Source organism: Lipotes vexillifer, unplaced genomic scaffold (assembly GCF_000442215.2).
Source record: "Lipotes vexillifer unplaced genomic scaffold, Lipotes_vexillifer_v1.1 scaffold1106, whole genome shotgun sequence".
Lineage (NCBI taxonomy): Eukaryota > Metazoa > Chordata > Mammalia > Artiodactyla > Lipotidae > Lipotes > Lipotes vexillifer.
Genome location: NW_006776601.1, coordinates 682839 through 707637, shown reverse-complemented (window position 1 = coordinate 707637; position 24799 = coordinate 682839). Strand labels below are relative to the sequence as shown.

Genomic DNA, 24799 nt, shown 5'->3' with positions numbered 1-24799 from the left:
GGCATTCCTCTGTCTGAGGCTCTCTCTTCCATCTTTGCCTGTTGCCTGGGGTTCAGGCCACAACCCTTCTTTTTTCCTCCTCTGTTGTATGAAAAACATCATCAGCTGGACATGAAGTAGTCTTAAATATATGAAAATGGTCTGAGTTTTTCAGTAAGTCAATATTTCCATCTAAGAAATTTAAAAACCTTATTTGAAACACACTTTAAAGCTTAACAAATATACTAGACCTCGTTCAGCAAACCTTCAATTAAACAGGAAGGTATTTCTGTAATAACCTTTCCCACAAACTGCTTCACTCAATTCAGTAAATCTCATTGACCATATCTAATATAAATGATCTGTGCTTTTTCTTCTTTTTGTGAGCATATGAAGAGGGCAGGAAGGGGGATGTTCCAGACACTGCTAAACTTGTCCCTTTAGTATTTGACTTAAACAAGCATATAGTGCTGGTTGATTTAATTAGTGACCCAGATTTTCAGCTTTTTGCCATCAACTAGCTTCTTTATAGACAGACTCAGGATTTGAAATAGAATAGAAATGTGTATGCCTGGAACAGAAAATTAAACTGATTTCATTATTTGTCCAATAGGCTATTTCTGAGCCATTCATACTCCCAAAAGTATATTAAGTATATTAACCCAAATAAAGAGAAATAGAGTCTACCTGCCCATAGGAAGTAGGCCTTTGCCTAGGGCTTGGGAAGGTGGGCTTTCCTCTACTAGTGTTGGCATTTTGATCTCAAAATCTCTTGGTACATTCTGAATATTTGGTTCTATAAAGGTTATTCGTCCTAAAATCAAGCAGAATGAAGACATAAAATTGGGCGGGAAGGGAAGACATTTACTTTAACACAAATACCACTTCTGAATTATCCTAAAAATGCATGCTGCTATTGTTAAACTAAATTTAAATGAAATACACTTTATTATGTTCATGTGTCTAAAAATAGCAAGTACAAGACCAGTCGTGATATAAGTGAATATATGAATCAGCTACAATACAGTGTTTTATAATTAACCTCGTTCTACAGAAACAATCCCATGATAAGAATATGATAAATCATACTATTTCTATGCTAAAATGAGTACCAGAAGTTAGCACTATAAAATGCTAGCAGTTATACAAATGAGTAAAAGACAAATCAAATGGATCTTAGGAGAAATGACTGTCGAAGCCTTTAAAAGCCAGGAACAAACAAGATACAGAAAAAGAGGATCTGAAGCAGAAGAGCAACTGAGTGCTGAACAGGGACAACTGGGGCCACAGGAGTTAGGCCACAGGATGCAGGAGATGGAGTAGTTGTGAGAGATGGTGACTAGAACATTACTTTCTAGATATCACCTGGCCAGTTTTCCTCCTCCTCATCATCACTTATCACAAGAATCAATGGTAGGTAGCACTGACATGACTAGAAACTAGAATCAGGTGGCTAGTACATTTTCTAGGAAACAGAAAGCTATTTGTTTTAATGCTTATGGCCTTTATTTTCCCCCAAATATTTTACATTTTATTTATTTATTGGATGAATTTTTCAAAAACACACAGGTGTTGTTCAAAAAGTTCGGGTAACTGACTGCTACTGCAGTTTTTATAATACACATATAGTGACAAAAAAATCCTCTGTTTTATGATACTCTTCATTCTAACAGGCTCTCTACTAGCTACTGTATGTAATTCCATCTTCTTTCGATGAATCAGAGATCTTAAGTATCTCAGATACTGTTTTTCTGAATAAACTCCTGATACTATATCCTCGTTATTTTGATTTTAGCAAAAATTAGTGTTCAATTAATGGTAGATATTATTATACTTATTAGCATTAAATGGCCTAATCAATTTTATAAAGCTAACAAATAGCACAGGAAAGAATCCAAGTCTCTTTCTGCCTCAGCACACTGTCTTCTCTTCTATGATAACATCAATACTTAATATTCAGGTCTAGTGTTTGAATTAATGAGGTAACACTGGTAGACAAATAAAATGGCAAAAGTAAATTACAAAACATGAATATAGCTTCATAAAGATTAATTCTAATAATGAAAGGGCTTTACTATACTTAGGTAAGCTTGTATTTCTAAAATATTCTTTAAATGTAGGCATAGTATAATGAAAAACAATCAGGAAAACAACAAGGAATTGATGACTTTCTGCTTTATAAGCAACAAATAAATGTGCAAAAGCTTTGAAAACTCTAGGTTGTTTTTTCACCAACAAGGATTTATTTTACATAAGTTTACAGCATTAGCATATGTTTCAAAATGAAACTTAAAACAGGGCAAGAAATAGGCAAGAAGCACCAAGAGGTTAGCTAAATAGGGAGAAGGAAGAGGAATTGTTCAGAACAGAGACTAAGCAAGCAAAGAGAAAAGCAGCTCCTCACGGTGCCCCCATCCTCAATAACAGCAATAACTGATAATGTACCACGCATCATTCTAAACACTTTACATGTACTGACCTATTTAATCCTCAGGATGACCCAGTGAGGTAGGACTGTTATTATCTTGTTTTATACATTTGGAAACTTGGGCACTGAAAGGTTAAGTACCTTGTCTAAAGATTCTCAGCACCAAGATTCAAACCTTGTGAAAATGTGATATCGAAGTCCACATTCTATACTACCAAACTAAAATGCCCCCTCTATGAAGGAGTTAATGCTGCCCTTTCTTCCACTGCACATTGCATTTGACACATATGTGAAGTTGTGCACTACCTAGAAAAAGAATGCTTTTTTTTCTTCATGAGATTACATGCATACTGATCCCAGAGGGCCATAAGACATGCAAAGGACTCTACAGCTTTCTTTTCCGATTGAGTAAAGTAAGACACTCCCTTATTACCGCACAGGCCTACTTAGATTCAACTTGGAGAGACTCTTAAGAGATTCAGAATAGGGCTGGGACTGAAATTAGATAAGATCACTGATTCAAATAAATATTTAATTCCTGGCCATACTCTCATCCAATCTCAGACATCCAAGTTACTCTATACAGTACTTGAAAGCAGGAACTGTTATCTTACTAAATTTCATCTCTTTATCTACCTGATATTCACCTATGCTTTGGATGTAGTATGTGTTTCATAAATGTTTATAGAACTTCACTGAACCCAATGATCAACACTTGAATTCCTTGGTCGTCATAAGCAAATATTACATATGAATTTTTTTTTGCAAAACTGGATATTATCCATATTTAAGATTTCTCATTACCTGTAGCAGTGTGTGATTGTGATACAGGATAGATTCTTTCCATTCCAAGGAAACGATTCAGACGTTTTTCCCGCTGCAGGGGAAAGACCACTTTGGTAATAGCATTAGTGATTCTTCTCCACTCTAATATCAAGCCTGGTAAAGGATGTAATGCCCTTAATTTATTTAAAACATCCTGCCAAAGAATTATAATAAAGTAGGATCAGATTCTTGTCCAAATTCCATAGCAAACTAGAATCTCTTTTAAGTAAACAATATAATCTCAAAACTAAATTTGATAACTCCTGTATCTAAACTCAACTTTACTATTATAAAATTACTATTTGGGTTTTTTGGAAATCACCATAATGATAAATCTATAAGAACTACAGATTATAAAATGTAAACATGTTAATGTTGAGTAATGTCAATTTACATCTACTATTAAAAAAAAAATCAATGAGATGTCAACTTAGTAAAACAGATGCTTCCCCACACCCCACCCAATTGTTTACATCATCTCTTTCCTTTATATTTTCCTCCTCCATTGCTCATGTGATTGTAAGTTTCCCAGTGTTTTTTTTTTCCTTCTTCTTGCCATAATACTTTCATGGTCTTTGTATCAAGGAAATTTATTTTTAAAACTTTGAATTTTCCATGCTACAGACATTCAATGAATCGTTAAGGAACAAAAACTTGTAAGGTAAAAGGGTCAATGCGATTAAATAAAAAGTTTTGCTGCAGAATGAAGCTGTGGAAACTTCCCCAGGGCAGGCAAGTCATAATTAATAATATTATTGTCAAAATTCTACAGAATGGCAACTTGGACTGCTCTCTCCATGGCTGTTGTGGCTGTACTTTCTATCCTTATCTTTCATTGATAATTCATTCAGTAAAAATGTAAAATTAAGGCTTTCTCTCTTTTGTCCCATGAATACAGTTTCCATGGGTTGTGATTCAATTTGACTTTGAAATTAACAGATTAGATTCTCAAAACAAATGCATGGAAAACTTACTATTTTGCTCTGGAATTGAAAAAAACAAAATTTTATATTGACTGTCTTTTTATTTTTTAAATTCTTCCATACCTTTCTGTTCATGTTCATATAATGATAGAAATTATATTATACTAGAAGTCCAAGAGTAGTGCATATCAATGATTAATGTCTACATAGGTCTGAATTTACAAACCTTTACACTGTTTTAATGATAGGAAGGACACAACTGCTAACTCAGATTATGATACAGATTTTCCATGCTGGAATGTTTCCATAGTGTTTGTGGGCAGCTGAACAAAAAACCAATTTGTTTTTGTCTGGATAAGTTCAAATGGTGTACTACATTGGATCTTGATTTCATCAGCATTCTTTCAGGACACCAAAATGCTAAAAGTAGTTCAAATTCTGCCCTGTGACTGCCCCAAAGAGCACCTTACTAGTGCTGAACTGTTTTCCCAGCCTTAGCTTCCATCCATCATCATTCCCTCTTCTGGTAGAACCCAAAGTTTTCTTGCTGCCTTGGTGTTTTCTCTCTCCATTTGGTGGCAACTTCAATTCCAAAAATAAAACCTGCAAGAAATTAATGCTTCTTTAGTCAAGAATCAAATCACAAGTATTATCATTCAGAAAACATTTTAAAAAGTTATTCGAGAAAAGATTCTATACATTTCAACATGGATTGTAAGAATTTTTTTGGAGAATTTGGAATTTTCACATTTAATAAATAATGGCAATAAAATCTTATGTCAAGTAGGCTGTCCATACCCTAGTTTGGTCAGTATTAGATTAATTAGATTTGGTCACTATTAGATTAATAGTAACACCAGGCTCTTAAACAGTCAAGAACACAAGAATGTATATTCTGTGCTGAACGACTGACAAACTATTGGCATTGCGACTTTAGGTTGCTCTGATTATAAGCTCACCTAAATACCCCTTGATACCCCAATGCGGCTGCTTGATCATTTAAGCCCCATAGAGGATAAACATGGGAGCCTTCGTGGCTATTGTGTGATCACAAAACTCAGAGAACACTAAAGTAGGAAGGGGCCCAAAAAGCCATCTAATTCCACTACCACTGAGAGGCCCTGGGCTAATTCCACTACCGCTAGACCCTGAGAGGCCCTGGGCAAAAAGCCAGGAGAAGGTGATTGATCCAGTGCAGCAATAATGAAAGTTAGAGAGTGGCCAGTAAGCACCCACTGAAGAAACTAGGCTTACACGGAACAGGGATCCAGGCTGTGCGTCAGAGGGAAGATCCCATGTATACCTTAAACTCACTAGTTCTTGTTAGAGGGGTTCCAATTTAGGCAATTCAGAACACTATCTACTCTTTCTACTCATTCATTTATATACTTTCAGTAAGATTTAATGAACCTTGGATTATTTCCCCAATAATAATTCTAAAAATTGAAACCCTTTGCATGAGAATTTTTTCTACAAGTTGGGCTAGGGGTGGAAGTAAAGATATACCTGTTTCCCTAGAACAGTGGTGATGACAGAAACAAAAATCTGGTTTTAGTTTTAAGTAGTGGGAATAACTGGGGTCCTAGGCATGAAAATTACTGAGGCTTACTATGGATGTTAATGACTAACTTGCCCAAAGACTGTGTTATATAGATATGAACATATGCACACATAAGGATTGGGGTTGTTATATTTAGCAAATAAAATTACATGATGCCCAGTCAAATTTGAATGACATGGAGCATACTTACACTAAAATATTGTCCACTGTTCATCTGAAATTCAAATTTAACCAAGTGCTGGTATTTAATCAGGCAACTCTAATATAGATATCAAAGAGTATATAAATGAATGGCAGCAGAGAAGAGAGAAGAAAATAACTGAATAGAAAAAATGAAACATTATTACAGGAAGGAAGGCCTATCATAATTAAGACAATTTAAAGATCTCGAATAGAAAAAATGATCTCGAATAGAAAATCTCGAATAGAAAAAATGAAACATTATTCCCAGGAAGGAAGACCTATCATAATTAAGACAATTTAAAGATCTCGAGTTTTATCTTAAGCTTCCATTTTTGGTGAATCCTTCAGAATTAATTATAAAAACTTCACACATAAATTCTCTCTTCAGGTCTTAATTAACACATCTGTGACTAAGGGGAGTTGAACTGGATGGGAGCAAGAGACACTAATATTTATTAAGCACTTCTTATGTGCCAGCCATCAGGATTGCTTTAACATGCAATCCTTATAACAACTTTATGACAAATCTGCAAAGCTTAGACAGTTGGAGAAACTTGCTCAAAGTTGCATGCCCAAAATGTAGTAGAATTAAGAATTAGAACCCAGAGTCTTCTAACTCTAAAGTCCTTTTTCTTTCTACTAACCCATGCTTCCCTCTAGACCAGGAGTCAGAAACTTTTTCTACAAAGGGCCAGACAGTAAATATTTTTAGCTTTGTAGGTTTTACTGTCTGTCACACCTTTTCAACTGTACCATTATAGAATGAAAACAGCCACAGGCAATAAGTACATGAACAGCTATAGCTGTGTTCCAATAAAACTTTATTTACAAAAACAGGTGGCAGGCCAGATTTGGCCTGCAAGTCATATTTTGCTGATACCTTCTCAAGACCAGTGCCATCCAAGAACTTTCTGCAATAATAAAACTGTTCTATAATTGTATTGTCCAATATAGTGGCCACTAGCCACCTGTGGCTATTGAACACTTGTAATGTGGCTAGCATGACTAAGGAACTTAATTGATATATTTAATTTCAATTAATTTAAACTGAAACAGTGGTAAGTGGTTAGTGACTCCTTTATTGAACACTGCAGCTCTAGATGATTAGTAACATCTTGCCTATTTGAAAGATTCAACTTAAAATCACCAAGGATAAAATAATCAATGTATGAAAATGTTAGATTACCTTTAATATAACTTCCATTTTAACATGAAGACCTAAGAACAAGCCAATAATATCAAAGGACTTTTATTCTAGGCCAGAGTTTGGTCTAGGCCTAAGGCCCACATGCCTTTGCACCCATCTGAATCACAAGAGTACTGGTTCTTGCCTTTGCCCCAAGCCTACTTGTGCTGATATCCAGAGATTCTATATTTTTGACAAGTTCCCCATGTAATTTTAGGTGTAGCCAGCTAGGTTCTGGCTTGGGGATTTGTGGACTAAAGAAATCAAAAGAAAGTATTTTAAAACACCCCAAAAAACACCACTGAATTCAATACAAATGTACCATGTGATTAGGAGAAACAAAGTTCCTCATTTTTTAAAAACACATAACTGTGGCTAAAGTGGTGGGGGGGGCATTTGTAAGCCCTTTATATAATATTTATACAACACTTACTATGAGATAGGCACTGTTCTAAGTGTTTTACATTTATTGCTTATTCCTCACAGCTCTATGAGGTATTTCTAACATGAGGTATTTTACTGATGAAGAAACTGAGATATAGAGTTAATGAAGTGGTCCAAGGTCATGGAGTTAATTAATAAATAGAGCAGGTAGCATTCAAACCCAAGAAGTCTGGATTTAAAGTCTATAATACCAATATGCAATAATACTGAATCACATCTAGATAACAATAGAACTTCAAAGATATCAAGAGTAAGCACCCACCCTGTATCGGTAACTCCTCTAAAACAACCCAACCACCCTTTATGGAGTGTGGGGAGGGAAGAGAACAGCAACTTTTGAAGGGCGGCGGGGGGAAGAGTAAACTATGTCAAAATTTATCTAAGATGATAAAAATATTAGTAGGTTTTAAAAAGCAGAGCGTTCCCAAAATCCCTTTTTCACTAACATCTAAGAAAAATATCTAATTTTGCAGTGAAGGAGTGAGAGTTCATGAAATGACTAACTTCATGGAGAAACACCTACACTGTTATACAACTACCACTATGGATCTCATTCACACAAAAAATATTTACTGGGTGCCCCTTCTGTTCCAGGCAAATCTCCTTATGGAACACACATTCTAGGATACTTCTTTACTACCTTCCTATTCACAAATATAGGTATAAACTTACAAAAGAGATGTTAGAATATTCTATCTCCAAAGTATTCTGGTTAACTGATTGTTTTATTTTACTAATCTTTGGTATTTAGGTAAACACACTTATGAAACACACACACACACACATTTTTTTGCTTTAAAACTGACTTTTCTGAATTTTTTATTCCCATCATACAACCTCAGCAATGTCATCTGAACTGGTGAAAGAAAAACTATGGCCAGCTAGTTGATAGGCCTGAGTCTCAATTGCATCCAGTTTGGCTTGCATTATGTGTTTCTGACTTTCACATTCTGCGGTACTAAAGCCGATTCCATTTAGTTCTAGCAAGGCCAAGCAGTACTGAGAGGGCATCTCCACTTTACAGAAGACATCTGGAAGAAAAAAAGAAAGCAAAAAACATTAATTCACCAGCTAAGTGACTAGATGAGCATGATTACCTAAACATACATAGAATTTTTCTGGGAGAATCAGAGATGCTACTAAGCTATCCTTCAAGATCCAGTCTTCTGAGCGGCATTCTCAAACCATCAGTGAAAGGTATTAAAGTACTTTCCACTTTTCCACTTGAGTATTGGATTACTATCTGTGCCCATGCAGAGTAAAACAGGCAATCTTATGAACAGTCTGAATTATAAGAGATTGCACTTCTCCCAAGATGATGTTTCTGCTTCTACTCTTAGCAAGAACAAGGTAGCCAATCTTATTTGCTAAGCTGACTACAAAAGGTTAATTCACCGAAATTTTTTCCAGTATTCCTGGTCCCATGGTATGCAGGCGTGCACAAAGCTAAACATGAAGGTTTTATATTTTCCAATGCTCTAAGAGTAAAGAATAAGATTCCTGAAGTAAGAATCAGAGTACTTTTCTACCTGCTGACATTTCTCAACAGAATAGTCACTCAAATCAGTTTTCCCAGTATGTTCTTTAGAATATTAGTCTCAAAAATACTCTATAAAAGGCTGGGATTGAGAGACACTGTATACTATGAGTTTCATCATTTATAAATTACTCTTAGATGTTCATGATGCCTGTTAATATATTAAAGGCTCTGAGTAGAAATGAACAAAGACAACTATTTAATTTTGTTTTAACCAGAAGTCTGAAATCATTTGACCATAAAACCCTTTATTTGTATAATATTTATTAACATTGTGAAAAGTAAGTGTCCATAGAACACTCTGTGGGAAATGCTATCCTAAAATTATTAAGAAAAAATCCATAACAAAGATTTCTGCTCCAGTACTATGGGTCACTAGGACTCTGTGTAACCCTGGCCTGCCTTCCCCAGCTCCACATACACACTTTTTTTTTTTTTTTGGCTGTGTTGGGTCTTCATTGCTGTATGCGGGCTTTCTCTAGTTGTGGCGAGCAGGGACTACTCTCTTCGTTGCGGTGCACGGGCTTCTCATTGCAGTGGCTTCTCTCATTGTAGAGCATGGGCTCTAGGCGTGCGGGCTTCAGTAGTTGCGGCACGCGGGCTCAGTAGTTGTGGCTCATGGGCTCTAGAGCACAGGCTCAGTAGTTGTGGCACATGAGCTTAGTTGCTCCGCGGCATGTGGGATCTTCCCGGGCCAGGGATCGAACCTGTGTCCCCTGCACTGGCAGGCGGATTCTCAACCACTGCACCACCGGGGAAGCCCCCACACATTCTTTAAGGCACTCTTGGTCTCAATCAGCAGGTGAAATCCCAAAGGACACCTGTAACCACCCCCAAAAGCAAACAAGCGAGAGCTACTGGCATCTAATAGTTAGAACATACTGGGCAGTCAGAGCCTGGCTTTGGAGACTTGGAACCAGAGCAGAAATTCATGGGATGTGGGACCAGAGAAATAAGGAACTAGGGTCAGAAAAAGAAGAGTCAAGAGTGGTAGGAAGCCAGCCTGGATTCAAAGACAGTAGGAAGAAAGAGGGCTGCAATGGGAATGGAGTCCTACTGCAAAAAGGTTGAGGGAATAATAGATTTTTGGAGTAGCAATAGGAGGAGAAGCTGATCCTCAGACTTCTGTTCTGAACCAAAACTCTCAAGAAAAGCTAATGTAGGCCTTGGATGCAATTTAGTTTAGTAACAAGCAGAAGCCAGAGCATAGCCTTTCTAGAGGAAGGCTTCCTCCAAATAAGCCCTGCAGGGCTCTACTGATCAAATCTTGTATGATTTCACAAAGATTATAAAAAATATAAGATAGCAAAGAAGTATGAATTGGACTCAGCAGAAACAACAAATGACAGATTTAGATCCCTAAGAATTGCAGGTATGGAATCATTAGAATGGAGCACAGCTACAAATAAACTATATACAAAATCAAACAAGATGAACAGAAACAAAACAGCAGGAAAGTGTAAATATGTCAATAATCACAATGAATAGAAACACATCAATCATCATAATAAATTGCTCAATTTGTAAAAAAAAAAACTGGTAGTTTGAAAAAGAAATAAGCTATACTTTGTTTATAAGACATCTAAAAAGTAAGGATCTAGAAGGTTTAAAGGGGTAGAAAAAAAGATATATGAGGGGCTTCCCTGGTGGCACAGTGGTTGAGAGTCCGCCTGCCTATGCAGGGGACGTGGGTTCGTGCCCTGGTCCGGGAGGATCCCATGTGCCGCAGAGCGGCTGGGTCCATGAGCCATGGCTGCTGGGCCTGGGCATCCAGAGCCTGTGCTCCGCAGCGGGAGAGGCCACAGCAGTGAGAGGCCCACGTACCGGGAAAAAAAAGAAAGAAAGAAAAGATATATATATGTGGCAAGTATTAATCAAAAGAAAGTTGATGCTGCCATATTCATTCCAAAAAATAGATTAAGAGTAAAAATCATATTAGTGGAAAAGCTAGTCACAACATAATGATAGTTTTAATGCACCAGGAAAATACATCAATTTTAAACCTGTATGCACCTAATAAAATAGTCTCAAAACATATAAAATTAAAATTACCTGAACTACAGGGAAAATTAGATATAGAAGATTTAAACAACAACATTGAATTAACAGACATTTATAAAATTCTGCATCCAGAATTAGAATACATATTATTTTATATGCACAGAGAACATTTACACAATAGTTCAAGTTTTAGGTTACAGAACAATTATCAAAAGACTTCAAAGAATGTGTATTATACAAACATGTTCTCTAGCTACAACACAATAAAGATTGAAGGTAATAATAAAAATATGAAATAAAAGTTTCCAACTATTTGAGAATTAAAAACAATCTTCTTATAATTTATAAGTCTAAGAGGCATACCAGAAAATGTTAAATATTTAGGATAAAACAATGAAAACAATATATGTCAAACTTGTAAGATATAATGAAAGTAGAACTTTGAGGAAAATTTATAGCCTTAAGTACTTAAATTAGAAAAGAAAAACATGATTTTAAAAGTAATGAGTTTAGTGTCAAACTTAAGAATTTAGAAAAAGGACTGCAAATAAAGTCAGGGGAACTAGAAGAAAAGAGATTACATAAATGTTCACAGAAATTAATGAAATAGAAAACAAAAACAACAGGAAAGCTCAAAGGCAAAAGTTGGTTCTTTAAAAAGACAGAAAAATTGGATAAACTTCTAGTGAGATTAAACAATAGTATTATGAAAGAAAAAGATGACATAACAGATAAACCAGAGATATAAAAAAAAAATCAGCAATACCTTTAGATAAATTCTTAAAAATATATATAGCCTACCAAAACATAATCAGAAGATATAACTGAATAATCTTACCGTTATTAAAGAAGTCAAAGTAGTAGTTAAAAATATTTCCATAGAGAGTCTACCGGCAGATTCTACCGAACTTTTAAAGAACACATCATTCCTACGATACATAAATGCCTCCAGAACAAAAAGAGGCTATATTCATCAACTCATTCCATGAAACTAGAGTAACTCTCTTACCAAAAACAAAGCACAAGAAAGAAAAATTACAGTCATTTTACAACCAGTGACTTGGCAAAGTAGAGACAACGTAATCAGCAAGATTTCTTTCACATTGCTGTTTAAAGAACAAACTTTATACAACCATTCTGGAAAACAATTTAACATAATCTTGTACAGTTGAATATTCCCATTTCCAAGACGGAGCAATTCTACATGCAAAAGAAATTCTTGCCCAGTGTAGCAGGAGACATGTAAATTTATAAGAATATTTATACAGAAATACCTGTTATAGCAGAACAAAAAAACAAAATAAAACAAAACTAGAAACAACCTGAGCATTCACCAAGAGGAAAATGGATAAATACATTTTGGTGCACACACACACACACATACACACACACACACACAAACACAGAGCAGTGAAAATCAATAAACTACACATACTTGCAATAATATGGAGGAATCTTACTAACATGATGCAGAGCAAGTAAAACAAGACATAGTGTGACAGATGTTTTATAAAGTTCAAAAACAAGCAAAACCAAATAATACATCGTTTGGACTTAGACATATATAAGCTAAAATTTTCAATTAAAAATAAAATTTAAATAAGAAAATAAGGGAATGATAAACATAAAACTTGGGATGTACAAGGAAGGAGGAGCACAAGGTAGACAAATGTCTAAGTCATGAATGTGAGTTAACAGTTATCATTATATTATTAAAATAATGGTGAATAATAAAGAGGACCATACATGGACCAATGATGATAGTGCTCATGAAAGAAAGATTATGACTAATATAAATCTGTGCAGCTGAGGTCCTTTGAAAAAGAGAGAAACCAACTCACTCCATACCTAGAAAATCATCTAATCTATGTTCAAACTATCTAGAAAGGACCTAATTGATCAATGTGAAGAGGACAGGATACTTTGTCCTGGGTCAAATTAAGCAAAGACATATTGTACTATTAGTACTAATTCACACCCAAACAAAACTCAGCTCTCTATGGGGAGAAAGTCAGCTAGAACACACCTCTCCAACAGGCAAGAAGATGAGAAAAGAAAAAGATGAAGATTCTGGAGGCCCATTAAAATTAACAAGCACATCCTGAAATAATTATTTTCAAATAAAATTTGATAGCTGTCCACATTCTCTCCAAAAACCTCCCTTATCTCAATGTCTTCAATTCTATGGATTCTGTGAATAAGAAATATTTAACACTGTACAAGAATGCATTTAACGCCTCGTGGTCACCCACTTTTGAATCTGCAGGGGAAAAAAAAGCTTTCAAGGCACATAGAAAGAAATTGTGAAAGTTAAAAATTACAAATCTAGAGGGCTTCTTGTATTTTTCTGGAAAGGAACGTCAGTCTTCTTTTTTTTATAGGTGAAAAACTGTCTTTAAATAGTGGAACCATCCCCTCCCAATCAGACTGAAAACTTACAAATCTGATAATGGGTAACAAATATCTAAAAAGTTACAGACTAATTCATATCACCATCATCAAATGTCAATGTCTAGAACCTATACAGACTACCCAGGATGCCTATCCTAGGGGCAGACTAGTCAGACTAAGAGGGAATGAGCTATGTTCATTCAGCATTATTGTAAAGTAGCCTGAGGTATGTGTGCTGCATACTCCCACTCCTTGGCCTGCCTAGATTGGCTTAGAGAAGCTGTCTGAAATAACTACAATGCCTGTTGAAGAGCTACTAATTAACATCACTTAAGCAAGTCTCCTGTGAGCAAATAAGTCAGTGTGGTCTTCTGTATATTCTACCCCAGTGATGTTGGGGAGAACTTTATTACCAGCACAGAGGGTCTGTGCTAGCAGTAATAATAATCATCAAGGAATACAATAATGAGCACCTGCTCTGTGGCAAACACTGCACTAAGTTCTCTGTCTCATTTAACACTTACAAAATAAGAACCAGACTTAGAGAGTTAACATAGCTTGCCCAAGGTCCCTCACAAATAAATAATACAGATTCAAGCCCTGGTCTCCGTGAATTCATCAGTCTGCTGTTTCTATTTATTAATCAGCCAGTAAATCCACAGTTTATATCTCCTCACAACAAAGCCAACTTTGTTCCACTTTCTCATTTTCACCATAAACATATATTATGCTCTCCGAAGTCAAAGTACTCAATCTGGGCCAGCAGCCTGCACAATAAATCCAAACTATTTGTCACAAGGGAAAAAAAAGATTCACATAAACACCCTTGGCTGAAAAAAATAACTGTTAGTAGTTCTAAAAAGAAAACAGTTCATTTTTTCAAATCCATAAAAGATATATTCTAAGTGTGAATAAAAACCATTTGATAACATTCAAATATAAAATTAGGAATAAATGAAGAAGATGCCACTAATTCACCTCATTACAGTAGAGCCAAAGGTCAGCAAACTACGGCCAAACTAGGGCCAGATGCCTGTTTTTGTAAATAAAGATTTACTGGAACACTCATTTTCATATTGCCTATAGCTGCTTTCGTGCTGTGATGGCAGAATTAAATATTTGTGATTGAGACTGTCTAGGGTGCAAAACCAAAAATATTCATCACTGGCCTTTTACAGAAAATAATTTGTTGATTCCTGCACTAGACAATCAAAAGAAAGGGTCTGCATAAAAAGTATAATTTATCCACCTGTGATAGAGTGGCTAAATACATAACTATCCCCAGTATTATAACATCGTAAAAATGCCAGGAACTGTATTTTTACCTTGAAGGTTTTCCTTCTTCAACAAAGAATTAAGTTGATTCATAGAGCTGAAGATGAGAATGGACTCTACAGATGCTCTGTATCGCCCAGAATGCTCAGTGGTGACATGCAGCCCTAGGCTGTGAGTTCCTTGGCCAGTCTCTATCTCCTCAAGGAGTGGAAGCTCATGAGGAAGAAAACGGGAAACTATGCCATGAAGAGTCGGCTCCTTGGAATCTGGATCTAGTAACCAGCATGCCACCTGAATGAGATAACAATCAGAATATTTTCTTGATTTTTCAAAGATATTTCTGTACCCTTAAATTAAAAGGGGAAAAAAGAAAGCTCATTTCTAATCTCACTCGTTTTCACTTAATACTTATTCAGTGGTCTTCCCAGGAGAGAAGGAAAGGATAATTGTACCAGGATAAGGAAAGGATAATTGGTATAAAAAATAACTCATTTTTTACCAATAAGAGCAGTGGCCTTCAAAGAAGGAAAATTTATACTTTTCCACTACTGCAATGCTCCTGCTGACCTACTTCAGAAGTAGGCTTGAAAACCAAGTGCCTTTCAGCTAACAAAAGTCATGTTTCTGAAAATGCAGCTGGATTCTTCTCCACTAAGGCTAATTTTGGCTTTCCTACTACTATAATAAAGATGGGCCTATATAGTTTTAGGTTTATTTAATTAAAAAAATTTTTTTATTGCAGTAAAAGCCACATAATATAAAACATACTATTTTAAGCATATTTAATTGTACAGTTGAGTGGCTTATTCAATATTGGAAGAAGTGAGACATAAATATTTCACCATTACAAGTTCATATCCAGTGTTTTAGAATGCCTACAGAATTTCTCTCAAAGATGAGGACCTGTCACCATGACCATCCAACTAGTGATTTGACTGCTATTGTTAGCTTCCCTATGAGACTAGAAGACCTGTATTTTCTAATACTTGATTCTAGCAGAGTGAAATTGGATTTAGAATAAGGAAATCTACGCCTTGTTCATAATTTCAATAATTACTAAATGACTTGATTACTTCTTTTATAGGTCTAGAATGTAGTTTAACAGGGTGGGGAAGGGCGATATTGTAAATTATAATAAGAAATATAAATTGGGTCTTCCCAACAGAGATAAAGGTGTCTTTAATTATGCTAATGCAGTGACTTGGAGTGCCCCTAGGTCACCTAGGAATGGCGGCTGGTTGCCACCAGTAATCAACCCTGTGATAGGAGGGCTGGAAATTTCAGTTCCACCCCCTCAAACTCCTGGGAAGGGGAAGGGGCCAGAGGATAATTGATCACCAATAGCCAATGGTTTGATCAATTATACCTATGTAATGAAGCCTCCATAAAAACCCAAAAGGACAGGGTTCAGAGAGCTTCTGGGTTAGTAACCACATGAAGATGCAGGGAGAGTGACAAGCCTAGAAAGAACAGAAGCTCCACGCCTCTTCTTACAAACTTCACCTTATGTATCTCTTCGTCTGGCTGTTGACTTGTATCCTTTAATATCCTTTGTAATAAGCCAGTAATCTAGTGAGTAAACTGGTTTCCTGAGTTCTGTTAGCCGCTCTAGTAAATTAATCGAACTCAAGGAGGGGGGTGTGGGAATCTGATTTATTTATAGCTGGTTGACCAGAAGCACAGGTAATGAGCTGGGCTTGCAACTGGTGTTTGAAGTTGGGGGCTTGTGGGACTGAGCCCTTAACCTATGGGATTTGATGTTCATTCCAGGTAGACAGTAACAGAATTGAGCTGAATTGTAGGACACCCAACTGGTACCCAGAGAACTGTTGGAGATACAGCGAAACCCCCTCCCCCCCACCATTAGAAATTGGTGATCAGAACCCTTTTAGGGGTGTTGAATAAGATAGTCTGATGTAAAAGTTGGCAAACGTCTCTTATAAAAGTGAAATTTTATAAATTAATAGCTTCTCTTCTTACACCAAAAATGTTATGATTAACAAAACCAAGTATGGAATATTTCAAATAGTTTATGCCAAAGGTGCTATATAAATCTGGGATACTACTACAGTTTTAATAAGCTCACATTACCCATATTCTCATTTTGGGCTCTGGAACATCAAAATTAGGTGATAACCTTTTATATCCAGTAAAGGTCAGTTTAGAAACTATATGAAATTTATCATATAAACCAAGGCTGGTTTGAAGTATAGGAAAGAATAGTATCATTAGTTTACCTGATACTGCCTTCAAAAATCTTTGCCAAAAAAGCTAAAGAAACTAAAATATTATCCTATTATCATTGATCATATTGATAATAACAACCAATTAGTATCATATCTCAACTCAAAATTAATATTCCACACACCTCATGTATCCAGTCTCAACAGAAGGGAAAAAACGATATCCCTTTTCAGGGCTATGATCCTGTAATTATATGTCTTCTGAAAGTGCATTATACTTGTTAAGTGTATATTACAACAACGTAAGTTACTCTTTCCTTAATAACTCAGTCATCATTATGAACAGTGTATCATAGTTTGCTATTATATGGAAAAGTTCTCAGGGGCTAGTAAGGTCATTTGTCCCTATGCTAATGGCCTCTAACTACCATGCTTTGTGATCTTTTATATCTGTATGCTTTTGCTATTTTCTGCTTCTATCCTCATGGATATTTGAAACACCCTGCTATCATATATCTAAATCTGACAGTTCTCCTTTCATTTCTAATTTACTATGAGACAGAAAATTTAGAACTTATGACCAAAATGAAAATTGTTTAAGTCTCTGAAGAAAGATGTGAACTTTAGTGCTTGGAATGTGTGACATCTCTGGTTTTATCTACACAGAGGCATTTGGTGCATAATAATATGTTCTGGGTGGATGAAGTTATTGGACAAAGGAGTGACTACTCTAAAATACTTAAGCTGTATTGTTGAAGCTAGATAGATACCAAGTCATTTAAGAATTAACCCTAAACATTAAAATTAAATATTTTTTGAAGTATGTAAAATTCTTTTAGATAAGACAGGGAACCTTAGGATCTTCATAACTTTGTTCCAGGGAGATGCCACAAGACAGAAGAAGAATTTTATAGCTCTGGATGAAGTCATAGATGATAACAGAATGTTCTTTATCAGAATCCTTTTGAAAGCAAGATTGAAGGTGCCGCATTCTGTCTTTCACAGTCAGGCTTGGATCCAGAGAAGGTGGGGCCAAACTGGCACTAATTTCTTAAAAAAAAAAAAAAAAGTCTTAAGGCAAAAAGTACATGCATTCATTTGAAATAGCAATCTTTAGTGCCAAGACTGAAAAAGACTCAAAAGCCTCAGTTTAGTTCAGCAAGATCTTATCCAGGTCATGTTGGCTATATAGATGAAGTGCTCTGTAATCTAAAAATTAAGGGTTGGGCTAGGTGATTTATAATGCTCTATTTAATCAGGTGGGAGAAAATTCTAAACATTAAGATTCCTAAAAATAAATTTACACTTCTCAGAATGTGGAATTAAAAAAAGAAAAGTTATTTTGAAATGAATTTTAATGGAACTCATTTCAGAAGGAATTTTAGTATGAATGTATAAAATTACATCTAAAATAAAAGAAGTTCAAGTAATTACTTATCCTAAGATGTTCTCCTATGAAACAACTGAAAATATTTCATGCTTACTCAGAACAGACATTATATGGCATCTTTTAAAATGCTTCCTTATTAATTTTGCTTCTGTCTAAAACCAATCAACCAACTAGGTATCCAACAACCATAATCAGATCACAATTTATACCTAGGTCCTATCCTTTTAATTCCAAGACTTCTCCAAAGGCTGTGTGATTCAACTACTGTAGATGTCTAGCTCATCACTGCCTCTAAATGAGTTCCAGATACAGTCGATAGGAGGATAAAAGCCTGGAAAGAAACTGCCATGATCCAGTCTTCAGAAGCAAATCCTCAAGGTGGCCAGTGAGTCCTTAAGGATCCACTACCCCGAAGAAGAAAACACAGTATTAACAGCCACATGTGACAAGCAGAAGAGAGTAAGGGGGGTGGCTTCTTAAAACGTCATTCTAGTTAATATATGAAATAATGTATACAATAGCTACTATTTTTTTAAAGGTTTTTTTTTTAATCCTAAAAAATAAATTCTAGGTAAATATCAGGAAACTATTCTCAACAAACAAGTCACTATCCTCACAGAGGTTACATTAAAATTATATGGTAACTTAACCAAATAGTGATTACTTACCAGAATGCTTTTGTTCCTTCTGCAATGAAAAATAGTAAGCATCTCTTCCACCCCAGCATACTGCCAGTCCAACCACCAAGATGCCATCACAACCTTTAACAGGAATTCCATCATCTCCAATATGGCTTTCCTGAGAGGAACTAACTATGTAAAACCAAAGTGAAATAGTTATAAATCTCTGAAAAAGAAAGCACTAAATTGAATACTAAAAAAAATGATATAATAAAAAATTATTTGATAAGCAAATTTTTCAGATCCCTACAATATGCATTATGTGGATAGTCATTTTTAGGTGTAAGATCTTCCTAGGCTTCCCATCATTTAAGATAACTGTCACTATGAAAAATCTACCAAAGATTTCTTAAAAGAGATCTGTAATAATGACTAAGATAGTTTAAAATTAACTTTTTAAAGTTTTCCAAAAGCTGCATTTTGAATTTCTATAACTCAAAAATAAAGACCACTTGCATACTACAAAAATTTTGTAGCAAATTTAGCAATTCTTAACATTTAGAAACTCCAGAAAAATCAAGAGTCTTACTTCTTAGTGAAGAATCAGGTATGATTTTGTATTTGAGTCAATTATTTTTCCTAAAATAATACACCTTTCAATTTCACAGACACAGGTCAAAAACTAATCCATCTTATTTATAATTATATCCCCAATACCTGGAAAACAACTGTCACATATTTGTTAAATTTAAGTGAATGTTTTTATCCCTCTAACCTCTAGCACAGAAAAGGTACTCAATTTTATGTTTGTTAAGTGAAAAATGGAAAGAGCTAGTCAACAATGAAAGTGCATAAAACCTGTCATTAACACATATGCTTCCTGAATTGAAGATCAAACAAATACTCAGAACTTTATGAACAAACTCATTCATAAATATAGAGATTTAAGAAATTTGATCAAATCTTTGATTTCCACAACAGGTTGTCAAGCTGACTACAGCTATCCCCCATAATACTGAATCATTACTTCCATGAAATAAGACAGGAATACATGGCATTATTTAACCAAAAGTTTCAATTCTCTGAAAACCTGAAAGAGTTCTATGAAGCTTTCATGACTATCAGTAGAGGTACAAGTTCTACTTGAGATAAGTCTTGGAAAACATAGCTAATATACACTGTGAAAAATATAGTGCCTATTTGCTATGTACTTCTGTTATTACATAAGTGAATATGGATATTACAGTTTAAGAGAAAATAATTCATGAGCAATGATGATTAATAAAAACCATCAAGTCTGCAATTTGCAACAATATGGATGGACTTAAGTGAAATAAGTCAGACAGAAAGACAAATACTGTATATTATCATTTATATGTGGAACCTAAGAATTAAAGACGAATGAATATAACAAAAGATAAACAGACACAGATATAGAGAACAAACCAGTGGTTACCAGTGGGGAGAGGAGGGGGGAGGGGAAAGATATCAGTAGGGGATTAAGAGGTACAACCTACTATGTATAAATCAGCTACAAGAATATATTGTACAGCAAAGGGAAATAAAGCCATTATTTTACAATAACATTACATGGAGTACAATCTATAAAAATACTGAATCACTATGTTGTATACCTGAAACTAATGTAATATTGTAAATCAGCTATACTTTAATTAATTAAATTCAAACCATGTCACACCATTAAGGTACCATAACAAAAGTCTGATCCATTTTTCAAATATACATCTTAAATTTTACAAAATTATATTCTAACTAATATACATTAATATGTGCATATGATTATAGATATAGATACAGATATATAGATGTATATATATATGATTTCTTTCTTAGAGAAATGCTGTGTTTAATGGTAAGCTTGGCACACTCTAACACCAGGCATGACCAGGAGCTAAAGCAGCAGGGATGTACAGGAAACCTCCAGAGACTCACAAAGTAAAGAGGATGAGGAAGATAACCAAACAGAAGGGCCCTATGGCCTCAGACAAGGCAGAGCCCAGAATGGCATAGAAGAGGTATTGTTTGTATGTATGTATGCCTGGCACCCAAGCATCAATCTGTCAAATACTGTTCTAATGCTGGCCCCTGAACCAGCCATACCAACTGTGGTGTCCCCACCAGCTTGGCTGCTGGGTCAATGTCCTGGGAGACAACACTGGTATGGAACTCCTGTGCGGAGCTGCTATAGAAAGGCTGTTTAGATGGGATTTCTGGCCTGCTTGGAAGGAGGCAGACACAGGCCTGATTAGACCCCAGGCACAACAATGGATGAGAGCCAGAGGAACGAACAGTGTCCTAGTGGTGTGCACGTTTTCAGTCTACCAGCTTGAGCTCTTGGCCTCACTGCTCAGCTCTCCTGCCCATGTGTCCAGAGGTCCCCCATCTCTTATACCAGAGGGTAACTATTTTTAATCTAGTTGTGCTGAACAATAAGGCTGTTCCACATGTAAACCCACATAGGAGAAACTTATTAAACTTTTTTTTTTTTTTTTTGTGGTATGCTGGTCTCTCACTTGTGGCCTCTCCAGTTGCAGAGCACAGGCTCCGGACGCACAGGCTCAGAGGCCATGGCTCACGGGCCTAGCCGCTCCGCGGCATGTGGGATCTTCCCAGACCGGGGCACGAACCCATGTTCCCTGCATCGGCAGGCGGACTCTCAACCACTGCGCCACCAGGGAAGCCTGAAACTTATTAAACTTTGAACACATTTATTACATTTAATATCCAATACTGAAAAGTCTCAGTCCTATCTCAGTCCACTATTTTACATAAAAATGTAAAAGATTAAAAAAAAAAAACTTACCTTGCTTAAACCTACCACCAATAGTAGCACTTTTAGAAGATGTCAAATTACTGATCTTTTCACAAGCCAATGAGATGGAAAATCGAGTTTTGTTTTGCCACTCCTTCATGAATGTTTGAAAGAGAGTTTGGTCACTTGCTACGTCAATTATGGCCAAACTTTCTGAACTGCATGAGGCTAGAGTTAACTGCAATCCATCCTGTGATAACTGCGGTGAAAAACTTGTGTCTCTAATAGGACTGTCATCTTTGAAACCATTTCTACTCTCTGGATTTAAATCGCAGTTTTTATTATCTGAAGGTGAGCCAAATGAATAACTTTCACCAAGTTGTAAACCACCACTAATTTTCTTAAGTTTTACAGAAGATGTTCCAAGAAAACCTGGAAATGACAACTTAGAAGCAGATGGTATAGGAGGAATGAGTCCATTATCATCAACTATACAGTTTTCTTTACAAGGCAAGAGGGAGGTTTCACCATGAATGACATTGTTCTCTAGTGCGTCAATATTGCCTTTTACCACATTAGGGGAAAATGGAATTCCTTGCACTCGATTTGTCTCCAAATTTGAAATCACTTCCTGTTTGTCATTTACCTCTGTGTTTTTTCCTTTCAAACTGAGCAAGTCTGTAATGGTTAATTTTAGCTTTTCATTTTCTAGAGGACTGGACACATTATCTAAAATCCTTTGCAGTCCTGGACTGAAATCAAATGATGCCCCTGACCATATGAATGAATTATCTTGCCTTGTCCCAGTAAATTTGGATTTTTGAGACCTTTTATCTTTATCTCTTCCAATTACTTCTCTTTGGGAATAATCTTTACCCACAATCACTGGATCACTCAGTTTTAATACTCTAAGAGATCCTGCAGTATTATGTTTCTCTTGGACAGGAAATATGTCTACATTATCCAAAGCTTCAACCATCTGAGCAGAATCCATTTCTGAAAATATAGTAGACTCATCACTGAAACAAGACAATGGCTGCTGATTATCTTGATTCTCATTCACATCTGATTTTTTAATTGGGCCCTCTGGTTGTAGACACAGAGAATCAGCAAAATGGACTGAAGTTATTTCAGAAGGCAGGCGTTCTTTTGCTTGTACATCAGGTGGTTGTTCTTCTACCAGGTACTCTTCACTGAAACTGTCAAACAGTAAACTACCACTCAAATTCAAACTTGTTTCAGGAACTGGCAGACATTCTACTTCTATATCAGTACGAGTTCTTATTTTAGGAACCAGAGGTATAACTGGTTTCATAGCTTCTTGTGTTTGATAACCTTGAAGAAAACTATTTAATTGGGAGTCAGTAACAGAAAGTTCATTGCCTTTAAAACATGGGTCATTTTCCCCTATTAATATTGGAGAATAAAAAATTGGGCTTTCTGGAGTCAGGTTATCAACGCCATGTGAATCAGTGCTTTGTTTCATAGCATCTATAGTCTTAAGTTTCAAATGATTTGTCATTCCTGGTGAATGTTGTTCACCTGGAAAAGTAAAGTGAATCTCTTTCTGAAAGGAGCTCACTGAGCTTTGTTTGTCTAGGCTCTTCTGCATCATTCCTGTTGCCAGGCTGGTATCCTTTGCTCCTTCTTGCTTGGCATTTTCAGTTGATATCTGTTGAATTATTTTCTCTGACTGAGTATCCAGGTAGAAACTATCTTCAAAATCACAGAGATCTAAACCTAAGTCAGAAACATGATTATTTTTAGTTCCATCTGCTGCATAAGCATCTGTTTTTACTTGTACTCTAAGGGTATTTAGAATATTCTCATGCTGGCCTCCTGATTTACCAAATGCTCCACTTAGTACATGTACTCCACTGGATATCTCAGTGCTGCTTATGTTATCTCCTGATACCTGAAGATTACTTGATTTATTTTCCTCAGCATTAAACTTTGTACTTTCACATTTCATAACAACATTTGAGTCCCTATTCATATAACTGCTGTCTTTCTCATACGGCATTTGTCTTGCTATTGGTTTTTTCAGTTTGGTGTAAGTATTTGTCTGTTTATCAAACTGCTTTTCCAGGCACTGGTTAATTGGATGGGTGTCATGGTGTTTCACATTAACATGCTGGTTTTTTGAATCATTTTGTATCAGCACTTCATTTGTTTTTTCTGATTCAACAGCTAATCCTCTTCCATTTTCACTAACCACACTGGTGGCTTGATGAGTCACATTTTTATTCTGGGATCCTGTGATAAAATATTCCACAAGAATATCATTAGATATTTTATTGTTCCTTGAACAACTTTGTTCTGTTTGTGATGGGAATGATACTTTGCTATATCTTCCCTCAGCACAGAAAGATATGCTTTTAGCAACTGGCTCTGGACTTCTAAATTCCATATTCTTCTCATCTGAAGTAAATGACTCTTCATAATGAATAGGATTAGACAGAGTCTGTTCTTGTAAATTGATTCTACACATCCTAGTGTCTTTCACAGGGCTACTGTCTCTAGATCGTTTTAGATTCTTACTATGTTTCCAAGATTGAGAGGTTGTACTCATCTCTTCTGAACTGAAATTCAAAGCTTCTTTTTTTGTTTTCTCAGATGAGAGAGTCTGAACAACTTTCGTAGTGCTTGCTTTCCCCTCATTCAGAGAGGTTCCTAGCTTTTCTTTATTTATACTCAAAGAAGCCCGTTTTTTTGCTCTGGAAATGGAATGCACCTGATGTTCTTGATGCCCATCCTGAAATTTATAATAAAAGGAATCTGTATGCTCTCTACTTTTATCTAAATCTTGCACTGTATTTGGTAAATGAGTAACAGAAGAATCATTAAATATTGTGTTACTTTTTTTCTTTGATGTTAATCTTTTATAAGAGCTCTTAGTTTGGGGTATAAATTTGTGTTCTTTGACTTCTGATTCACTGCAGGTCAATGAGTGTGTATCAGAATTTAAAAGGGAATATGGACTCCACTGCACTCCCATTTCAACTAAGTCCTGCTGCAGAATCATTCTGGCTTCTTCTACCATAAGAGTTGCCGCTTCCCTTTCAGTTAAATCTTTTCTGCCAGACACCCAAATAGTTCG

At 35.8% G+C, this 24799-nt stretch overlaps 1 protein-coding gene across 1 annotated transcript in view; it reads right to left on the bottom strand.

The window, feature by feature from the left end:
* POLQ (DNA polymerase theta) overlaps positions 1 to 24799 on the bottom strand; it is a 124653-nt gene that overhangs the window by 24571 nt on the left and 75283 nt on the right. The window contains 9 exon segments of the mRNA XM_007450507.1: positions 1 to 81; positions 667 to 793; positions 3212 to 3386; positions 4621 to 4758; positions 8367 to 8560; positions 14784 to 15024; positions 17770 to 17966; positions 18975 to 19118; positions 21751 to 24799. The exon segment at positions 1 to 81 is cut by the window's left edge and continues 62 nt beyond it; the exon segment at positions 21751 to 24799 is cut by the window's right edge and continues 9 nt beyond it. Coding sequence (XP_007450569.1) covers positions 1 to 81; positions 667 to 793; positions 3212 to 3386; positions 4621 to 4758; positions 8367 to 8560; positions 14784 to 15024; positions 17770 to 17966; positions 18975 to 19118; positions 21751 to 24799 — 4346 coding nt within the window.